Below are 9,895 nucleotides of genomic sequence, written 5' to 3'. Positions count from 1 at the left end.
CCCCCCCCCCCCCCCCCCCCCCCCCCCCCCCCCCCCCCACGACCCCCTATTGAAGGGAATTTGGAAGAGATTTGGGGTTGTTTATAGTGTACTGGAGCCTTGTAGGGTGGTGGGAGGGGGGAGCACGCCTCTGACCCTATAGGATGCTGGGGGCTGTGCCTTAGTGCCTATAGGGGCTATAGAAGATGTGCACACACGCAGCACCTGGGTGTCTGTAGCGTTGCATAATTTTGCATCCTCCACAATCCCAAATTGCTCCATTCCCCCCCAATTCCCCCAACTCCACATCCCCCAAATGCTCCTTGAAAATGCACCTCAAATACACGTCAGTTTATCCACGCCTTAACCCGTCCCTGTGAAACAGCTACTGTGAACTCACGCATTAATAATCACAATTACCGTCGTTTTGTCTCAACTTCCAACTCCAAAGTGACTTTGGTAGACTTGGCACTGGCAATTTTAATTTTTCTTAATGTTCAGAGTTCTTTGCCGACAGTGTCACCACAGGGCACGTGGGGCCGGAGCTGATCCTTCTGTCCCTTCCCCTCTTCCGCTGTCACGTTCTTCCATTTTTATTGATTTTTCCTCTCAGCTGGCACCACAGGAAATGCCAGAGGGAAAGCACGTTTTTTGGGATGGAAAATTAGAGGATGTTAATTGGCCCTGACGCCAGCGAGGTCCTGGTTTTGAGGTGCCTATGGTGCATTGAGGTGGGTGCTTGAAACCTGCCCCAACCACCCCGGTGACACTTAATTTCAAACACATCTTCACAGATGTAATTAAGCCTTCATAGTATGATAAGCCATTTGCATGCCTTGGCTTTGCTTTTTGACATTTTAAAACCAGCTTTGATCTATAACAAAAGGCGACACCATGTCCAGCGAGGAGTGTTTGGAGCCACACTAGGTCACAGCAGACCCTTGGGGTGTCCTGTTTCACCTCAAAATTAAATCTTTTGGGGAAATTTGGCACGGGGTTTGCACCCCTGTCACCCAGTAGCCAGGTTTCCTGTGCAAATGATTAAATATTGCAAAGTAGAAGTTGGAGGAGCTCCCTGAGGACCTTTTTTATTAGTGGGAGAAGCATGAGACAGATGATTTTATACCACAGTTTCCCTGCCTTTCTTTACATTTTCCTCACTGTCTCTGGTGACATTGGCTCTGAGGAGGAAGTGGCTGTGGGAGAGGTTACTTTCTGGTGGTGGTTTGGATGGGGTGGGCTAGAATTTGGGGTGAAAAACTGCAGATTCGGGGCCTGCGTGTTGGGATCTCCTCAGGGAGGAGGTGCCCGCTTCCAAAATGGCGGCCATGTGCCCGCTTCCAAAATGGCGGCCACGTGCCCTTTGCCAAAATGGCCGCCTCACCCTCAGGCAGGGCAAGAGGAGAAGATGGCTGCGGCCTCCCCCTCCCTAAAGGGCCGTCGGGGCGACTAGGGCGAGATGGCTGCTTCCTCCCTTTTGCTTGAGGAAAGCCTTGCTCAAGATGGCCCCCTCGGGGGGGGGGGGGGGGGGGGAATGAGACCCCGGTGTCCATCTTGGGTGAGGGCAGCCGTTGCCATGGTGATGGGTCCTTTGAGGATGCACCCCCCAAAAGAAAAAAAGAAATAAAAAAACAACACCTTTGTGGCTGAAAGGTGGAATGGGGACATTTTGCAGCTTCTGTCAGCATGCAGGCAGCTGTCCCCATTGACAAATCCCCCCCCTTTTCTCCACAGAAGAGGCCCTTGGGAAAAATTGGCACAGCTGCTGCCCCATTGCCTCACTCCAGACTTGCTAAAATGTGCCACAATACCTCCCCCCGTCTCCAAATTTAGGATGTTTGCCCTCAAAGTGGTCCCTAACAGGTTTATAATCCATAAATTTCAGGGGTCCTGCTTTGTGCTGGCAGAGGCCTGCAGTGAGGAGCTCCTCTGTGAACCACAGCCATCCACAAGGAAATGTCACTGTAGGACCCCAAAATTGTCATATTTTCTATAATTTTGTGAAGAACACCTCGCTGTTTCTCCTCAAACCATGCTGGGTGTGAAACTGACTGCCAGCCAAAGAACTGCTCTGATTTTGCTGGTGACATTTCGCATCCAGATGTGTTGCTATTCTGGGGAGGTTTTGCAAGGGAAACCGTGCATCCATGCATTTTTTTTTTTTTTTTTCCCTTCCTCCCTTTTTTTTTTTTTTTTTTAACTCTCTTATTGCCCACGATATCGGAGGGGCTGGGCTTGCGGCCACCGCTCCCTGTGGCCCTCGCACCCCAGGGAGGGAACACCCCCAGCCCCCTACCCCTCTGTGCTGTGTTTTGGGGGGAGAAGAAGGGTTTTTGTTTTTTTTTCAAGGCAGGGTGGGGGGGGGGGGGGGCAGAAAGGGGGGCACCTCCAGGCTTTGTCGCCAGCACCTCCCAAGCCGGAGACCACAGGTAACGGGGAGGTTTGGTCTTTGGATGCGGAGAGGGAGTGTAAAATGGCTCCTTTTCCATCCCCCTTTTCCTTCTCCCCTCCGTCCTTCCTTTCTTCTCCCCTCCCAGCCCATCCACCTCGCCACCCGCACACTCAGCTCAGCTCGCCAGATGCTCTCCATCCCCGTTTTTTTCTTAAAAAAAAAACCTCTTCCCATTGTCCTTCTGGAGGTGCTGGCATCCCTCCGTCCTTCCCCCTTGTTTTCTTTGCACGGGGTGGGATTCATTTCGTGTCTCGTTCGGGTGCTGGAAGTGCTGACCCCCCTCCCTCCCCTCCTTTTGTTTTATTTTTTTAGCAGGATGGAAAAACCACCCGGGAAAATAAATGAAGCAGGATGAGCTGCCAGGGAAAAAAAAAATATAAATGTAGGAGGGATCCGCGGTGTGCGCCTGAAATCGCCCTTTTATTCCTGACATCAGTAAGTCGGGTACAGCCTGCCCCAAACCTTTCCTTCTGTCTCCCCGTCAGTCCTCCCTTCTCCATCCTCTGCAGCTCCAGCAGCTGGAAAATAGAAATCAAGCGGGATCCCAAACGCTGCTCGCAGAGGAGGATGAGCGAAAGGAGGGAGGAGTGGGAGCAATTTTTATTTATTTTTTTAATGATTTCGCAGTACAGAGTGCCAAACCCGGTTCCTCCCCTTGGGAAAAGTCTCATTTCCCCCCCCCAGCTTGGTTAGAGACGGTGCTGGGCACCCAAAATTTGTGGCTCCTTGGGGCACGGTAGAGAAATAATTGGGTAATTCATCCTTTTTTTTTGCAGGGGTGGGGAGCAATTGCTGTGTGTTTTGAGGGGACATTTCTGGAAAGTTTGGGGCAGGAGTCTTGAAGGTGAAGGAACCTGTGGAGGAGCACTCAGGATTTCAGGATTTGGTACAGTAGGACTTAACTTTGATAAGATTTGAGTGAAAAATCACCCAAAAGCTGCTGTGAAAGTGTGTGCACGGAGCATGTCTTGGACCTGTTCCACCTACTGGAAAGCAAACTCTTGAATCCAGTAATTCAGCCGCTCAGATTTAAGCGCTTCTGACCTAATTGCCTGCAATTCTCAGAAAAATACCTTCATCTCTATTAAAAAGAATAATAATAATAATAAAGGATTTGGCTGAGTTATTGAGCGTAGCGACTGCTTGTGCAGTAAAAAAAAAATTGCAGCTCTAGTGATAAGTGGTAAATCAGTTTGTTTTAGGGTGAGGAAGTTGCCTGCAAGTTACTGAAATACAGAATATTAATGGAATATGGGGTTTATTCTTTTCTTTTTTCTTAAGAATCACGCAGAAAGATCTGGGAAAATAAGTGGTGGGCCAAGGGATAGAGGTTTTTTAGCCGCTTGTCCCCCGTTTTGCGATGCAGTGAAGGCTCAGCCTTTCTATGAGCCAGCAGAGAATCCACAGGTTAATCCAACGGGGGGGTTTTCCATGAGAATCTTTGGGGTTTGGTTGTTGCTGAATGTGACGCCGGGCTCTGCTGACGGGGGTGTCACCTCCTCGTTGCAGGGGGGGGGAGGCTCGCGACACCGGCCATGGAGCCCTACGTGCTGCTGGACCCGCGACAGCGAGCGCTGTATCGCGACGTGATGCAGGAGAGCTACGAGACGCTGATGGCGCTGGGTGAGGAGACCCCAGAATAACGCAGAAAATGTGGGGATGGGCAAAATACCTGGGGACGGGCACAGGATCTGGCTCGCTGGATCTGCTCATCTTCATGTAATGAGCTGGGGGGGGGTGCTCCCGGGGAGGGTGAGCCCTGCTGATACATCTTTCTCCCCCCTCCTTTTTTTTTTTTTTTTTTTTTCCAGAATTCCCTGTTTCCAAGCCCGACCTGCTGTCCCGCCTGGCCCACGAGGACGAACCAACAGCCCTGGATCTCCACGTACCCAAGGACGCCCCGTCTGGAGGTGAGCCCCCTTATTGTGCCTTGACCGTGGCACAAAAAGAAAACAACACTTTGGGGTTGGCTCCTGCTGGTGGCTTTCCCCAAACCCGTGGACATCTCCCCAAAATGACCAAAGGTGCCAGGAGGGCCAGGCTGTAACGCCAGGGGGACGTCCTGGCCAAAATGGAAATGCCAAAGCCCCTTTTGCACCCAGCCAAGAGGGAGAGGCATTTTTGGGGTGGCCCAGAGAGAAATGGGGGCGCGGTGGAGGCGACGGTGATTTAATTACCGCGCTTGTGCTGGTGGCGGAGGGGAGGGATGGGGATCGGCTCCCGTGGAGATGCTTTCCCTAGAGGTGCTTCCCTGGAAGAAGGTGTGAAATAAAACGAGGAGGAATCCCTCCCCGCCCTCCGTTTCATCTCCCCGGCCCCGGCAGGGACAAAATCTGCCTGGGGTTGTGTCTCTCTTTCCCTGTGCCCCACAGAGGACGGAGCACGAGCGGAGCAGGAACCCACCCGAGAAGGAACTGCTGAAAAAGAGCCTGAAGCTGCAAAACCCACGGGTGAGGATCATCCCTCGAGCCTGGCCCAGGCGAAGGCGGGCAGGAGCGGGGAAGCGCCGCCGCCGCGGGCCCCCCAGCCCAGCAACACGTGCGGCGAGTGCGGCAAGAGCTTCAGCCACAAGTCGGCCCTGGTGAAACACCAGAAAATCCACAGCGGCGACCGCCCGCACGAGTGCCCCGACTGCGGCAAGGGCTTCATCCAGCGCTCCGACCTCACCATCCACCAGCGGGTCCACACGGGCGAGAGGCCCTACGCCTGCCCCGACTGCGGCCGCCGCTTCAGCGTCAGCTCCTCGCTGCTCACCCACCAGCGCACCCACGCTCCCGGCGGGGAAAAACCCAACCGGTGCCCCCAGTGCGGCCGCAGCTTCGCCGACCCGGGGGCTCTCGACCGGCACCAGAAGAGCCACCTGGGTGGGAAGCCCTACGAGTGCGGGGTGTGCGGGAAAGCCTTCGCCTGGAGCTCCCACCTCGAGCGCCACCGGCGCATCCACACCGGCGAGAAGCCCTTCCAGTGCGCCGAGTGCGGGCGAGCCTTCGCTTGGAGCTCCCACCTCGACCGCCACATGCGCACCCACGCCGCCGCCGCCGCCTCCGAGGAGGAGGACGGCGAGGAGGAGGAAGAGCCCCCGCCGCCGCCCCCCCAGAAATGCGCCGACTGCGGCAAGCGCCTCAACCACCAGACGGACCCGCAGCGCTTCAAGCACAAGGGCACCCAGACGCCGCCGGCCGGGGCCGAGCCCGCCGGCAGCCCCCCGCGGCCCTACCGCTGCGAGCAGTGCGGCAAAAGCTTCGGCCACAGCTCCAACCTCCTCAAGCACCAGCGGGTCCACAGCGGCGAGCGACCCTACCCCTGCCCGGATTGCAAACGCTGCTTCCGATGGGGCTCGGCCCTGGCCAAGCACCGGCGCACGCACGCCCGGCAGCAGCAGCAGAGCGGCCAGGCTGCCAAAGGGTGCGCCGAGGAAAGCGGCGCCGGAGGAAAACCCTACCCGTGCGGGGCTTGCGGCAAGAGTTTCGGCTGGGTCTCGCACCTGGAGCGCCATCGGCGCGTCCACACCGGGGAGAAACCTTTCCGCTGCGGGGAATGCGGGCGAGCCTTCGCCGTCAGCTCCCACCTGGAGCGGCACCGGCGGGTGCACACGGGCGAGCGGCCGTACCGCTGCGGCGACTGCGGCAAGAGCTTCGCCGTCAGCTCCACTTTGCTGGCCCACCGCCGCACCCACGCCGCCCAACCGGGCCGGCCCCACGCTTGCCCCGAGTGTGGCAAAGGGTTCAGCACCCCGGCCGGCTTGGAGCGGCACCGGCGGCTCCACCGCGGCGAGAAGCCCTACCAGTGCGGCGTCTGCGGCAAGGGTTTCGCCTGGAGCTCCCACTACGACCGGCACCGGCTCACCCACACCGGCGAGAAGCCCTTCTCCTGCGCCCACTGCGGCAAGCGCTTCGGCCGCAGCTCGCACCGCAACCGGCACCAGCGGGCCCACGGCGGCCCCGAGAAGCGCCACGTCTGCCCCGAGTGCGGCAAAGCCTTCGGCCTCGCCACCGCCCTGGCTGCTCACCAGCGACTGCACGCCACCGGCAGCGGGGGCCGCAGCGGCCTCTCCTTGCTGCCGGCCTCGTGGTGGGAAGGGGAGAGGCCGGAGGGCACGATGACACCCCCAGAGCTCTGGCCAGAGGAGACCGGCTCCGTTTTCCAGCAGAACCCAGTGCCTTCCTCCTCCTCAGCCCCCAGGGGCTGGGCTGCCAAAGCTCTCCTGCCCCCCAGCGTGGCGTGGAGGTCTGGGGAGGGGGACGCCCTGCAGAGCGATGCCGCAGCCCCCCAAGAGCCTTGGGCGTCCCTGCCTCCCCCCAGCTCCTGAGATGGGGTCCGAATTTGGGGTTTGGGGGGGGGGACAGAGCCACCCCCTGCTTTTGGGGATGCCCCAGTGCGGGGGTAGGGGGCTCACCTGTGTCCCCCAAGCCCTGGCAGGGGGTGCAAAGGGGCTGTTGGGGAGCTGGGGAGGGGGGTCCAGGACACCCTGGTGTGTGTGGGGGGAGGGTTAGGATGGAACCCGGGGGGGAAGGAGAGGGGGCCCACGGAGGCATCCCCCCTTTTGGGGGGGGGGGGTTGGGTGCATGGGAGGGGCCCCAGCAGCAAAAAATAAACAGGGTTCACTGGGGGGACCCCCTGCCGCAGGGGGATTTTGGGGAAGAAACGGCTCCGAAAAGAGCCAAAGGGACCTGCCCCAAACGTGCTTGGGTCACACCAAAGGCGGCTGGGGATGCGCCGGGGGGGCTCGGGCAGGGATGGAGGGGCCGGCTGAGCAGGTAATAAAATAGACGGTAGTTCACCAAAAACACCTCTCCGTGTGTCTCGGCCTCTTCTGTCCCCGGAGCACGATTTCCCCAGCAAGCCCAGCTCCTGCCTGGGGGGGTTCTCCCTCGCCCAGGATCCATCCCCAGCCCCATCCTGCAGACCCCGCGTGCTTTAAAACCCCTCCCCATACTTCCCCCCCGCGAGCACCGACGGGGTTTGGGGTTGTGGTGCAAGGAGAGCCAGGCACAGCTGGCTAGAGGGCAGGGGCTCCCTTTTTTTTCCCCTTTTCCCCTCTTTTTTCCCCCCCCTCAAACCCCCCTCCCTGCTTGCTGCACCCTCGGGGTCTGTTTTCTCCCCACGGCGTCCCCGGCCCCAAAAAGCAGACCCGAGGCACAAATAACCACGTATTTTGGCACAAGGACAGCCCCAGCAATCCGCATCGACCCCTCCGAACAGAAAAGGGCACCGCGTGTCCCCCCAAAAACGTCCCCTTTTCAGAGCCCCCCCGCCACCAAGGACACAGGCAACGTTCCCCCGTCGCTTCTAGGAAGGACAAACCCCGATGCAGCAGCCCCGCCACCCTCCTCCGAGGCGTCACTCGCTGTCCTTTGCTCCGTCCCCATCCCGAAGTTTTCCTCGGGGTCCTTCACTGCAGTCTCCGGGCGGCTTCGCCGACCCCCCGGCGCAACGGGGCGCAGCGGGGGGCTTTTCCCCCTCTGGCCGGGTCCTCGCCGGGGAAAAATCCACCTTGGGGAGGTGGCTGCGGCGGTGCTTGGTGAGGTGGGAGCTCTGGCTGAAGGCTTCGCCGCACTCGGGGCACTCGTAGGGTTTCTCCCCGGTGTGGACGCGGCGGTGGCGCTCCAGGTGGGACGCCCACGCGAAGCCCTTGCCGCACTCGCCGCACGTGTAGCTCTTCTGGGCCGCGTGGCCCCGCTGGTGGGCGAGGAAAGGGGGGGCCTCCCCGAAACGCTTCCCGCACTCGCCGCACTTATAGGGCCGGTCGGGGGAGTGGGTTTTGCGGTGCTGGAGGAGGTGGGCTTTCTGGGCGAAGCGCTCGCCGCAGCTGCCGCAGGGGAAGGGGCGCTCGCCGGTGTGGATGCGCCGGTGCCGCTCCAGGTGGGACGCCCAAACGAAACCCTTCCCGCAGTCGCCGCAGCGGTGGGCTCGCTCTCGCCGGTGGCACCGTTGGTGCCTGGCCAACGCCGGCCCGGCTCGGAAAAGCTTGCCGCAATCCCCGCAGCGCAAAGCTTTCTTCCCCAGGTGGGTGCGGCGGTGGCGAGCCAGGTCGGAGCTTTGGCAAAACGTCTTGCCGCACACCGGGCACCGGTGGGGCCGCTCGCCCGTGTGGCTGCGGCGATGCTTGGCCAGGTGGGAGCCTTGGGTGAAAGCCTCGCCGCACTCGGGGCAGCCGAAGGGTTTCTCGCCGGTGTGGACGCGGCGGTGGCGGGCCAGGTGGGACGCCCAGACGAAACCTTTGCCGCAGTCGCCGCATTTGTGGGGTTTTTCGGCCGCGTGGCCCCGGCCGTGCGCCGCCAGCTCGGCGGCCCCGGCGAAACGCTTGCCGCACTCGCCGCATTTGTGGGGCCGGTCGCTGGCGTGGGTGCGGCGGTGCTGGAGGAGGTGGGAGCTCTGGCTGTAGGTCTCGCCGCACTCGGGGCAGCCGAAAGGGCGCTCACCCGTGTGCACCCGCCGGTGCCGCTCCAGGTGCGAAGCCCACGGGAAGCTCTTGCCGCAGTCGGCGCAGCCGAACGGCCGCTCCCGCGCTGCCCCCTTGCCGCTCGCCCCACGGAGAGGTTTCACGCAGTCTAATTTGGGGGTCGGAGGGGTTTTGGGCGTCTTCGCGATGCCGTGAGGCACGGCTTTGTCAGGCCGTTTGGTTTTCCTCCTGTTGGAGCCCAGGGTTTTGGCCCTCTCCGGGCTGCGGGACGGGCGGGCTTCGAGCTCCTCGGCGCCTTCCTCCGCGGCTTTTTCGCTCACCAGCCCCTGCGCTGCTGGGGAGATTTGGGGAGGGGGGGGGAAAAAGGGGAGAGCGTGGCCTCAACTGGAGCAAGGGCAGGGGGGGGAATTTAAACAGATGGAGAGACATTCCCCTCTAAATCTGGTGTCCCGAAGGGGAGGAGGAGAGGAGCAAGGAACTGGGGACATGGATACGCATGAGCACACCGCGAGCTGTTTTTTTAGTTAAATCACATGCAGAGACCCGTAACATTTTCCTGATTAAAATTTAAAAAAAAAAAAAATCAAGGGAAACGCTGGGGTTTGGGGGAAATCCCCCTTGAAACCTGCCCGGATTCCTCCTCCCCGTTCCCGTCCTGCTTCCTTGCCTTTTGGGGAAGGGGGGATAAAAATAGGGCAGGGTGAAAAGGCGGGGGGAGGGGATTTGAGGAGAAAAAGAGGGGATTTGGGGGTGGGGGGGAGCTTGTTTTTACCAAGGGACATCAGCGTTTCGTAGCTCTCCTGCATCACGTCCCGGTACAGCGCCTTCTGCCGCGGGTCCAGCACCACCCAGCGCTCCATGGCACGCGGGGGCCAGGGTCTGTGCCTCCCGTCCTCGCTCACGGCTCCTCAAAACCTCCTGCGGGGAAGAGGAACCCCTAAAATGGGGGGAAATCCCCCCAGAAACGCTTCTCGCTTGGGGTTTGGATGCTTTTTCTGGGCCCAGCGTGGAGTTTTCTCCCTCCCTCTTGCAGCACGTGCAGGGTCCCCCCCCCCCCCCCC

At 60.1% G+C, this 9,895-nt stretch overlaps 2 protein-coding genes across 2 annotated transcripts; one reads left to right on the top strand and one right to left on the bottom strand.

Moving 5' to 3' along the window:
* Window positions 1–2,152: 2,152 nt before the first annotated feature.
* On the top strand, window positions 2,153–6,839 carry LOC118175188 (zinc finger protein 345-like). Its single transcript, XM_035341163.1, has 5 exons — window positions 2,153–2,408; window positions 2,744–2,866; window positions 3,941–4,054; window positions 4,243–4,341; window positions 4,804–6,839. The coding sequence occupies exons 3-5, from the start codon at window positions 3,967–3,969 to the stop codon at window positions 6,738–6,740; spliced, it is 2,124 nt and encodes a 707-aa protein (XP_035197054.1). The 5' UTR covers window positions 2,153–2,408; window positions 2,744–2,866; window positions 3,941–3,966; the 3' UTR covers window positions 6,741–6,839.
* Window positions 6,840–7,771: 932 nt separating this feature from the next.
* LOC118175176 (zinc finger protein CKR1-like) lies at window positions 7,772–9,694 on the bottom strand. The gene is made up of 2 exons (XM_035341146.1): window positions 9,607–9,694; window positions 7,772–9,168 (listed from the first exon to the last, which is right to left on the bottom strand). The coding sequence occupies exons 1-2, from the start codon at window positions 9,692–9,694 to the stop codon at window positions 7,772–7,774; spliced, it is 1,485 nt and encodes a 494-aa protein (XP_035197037.1).
* Between the last annotated feature and the right edge of the window lie 201 nt (window positions 9,695–9,895).

This window comes from Oxyura jamaicensis, chromosome 16, assembly GCF_011077185.1.
Source record: "Oxyura jamaicensis isolate SHBP4307 breed ruddy duck chromosome 16, BPBGC_Ojam_1.0, whole genome shotgun sequence".
Classification (NCBI taxonomy): Eukaryota; Metazoa; Chordata; class Aves; order Anseriformes; family Anatidae; genus Oxyura; species Oxyura jamaicensis.
The sequence above is the reverse complement of the archived record's forward strand: the minus strand, read 5'-3'. Positions and strand labels throughout refer to the sequence as shown.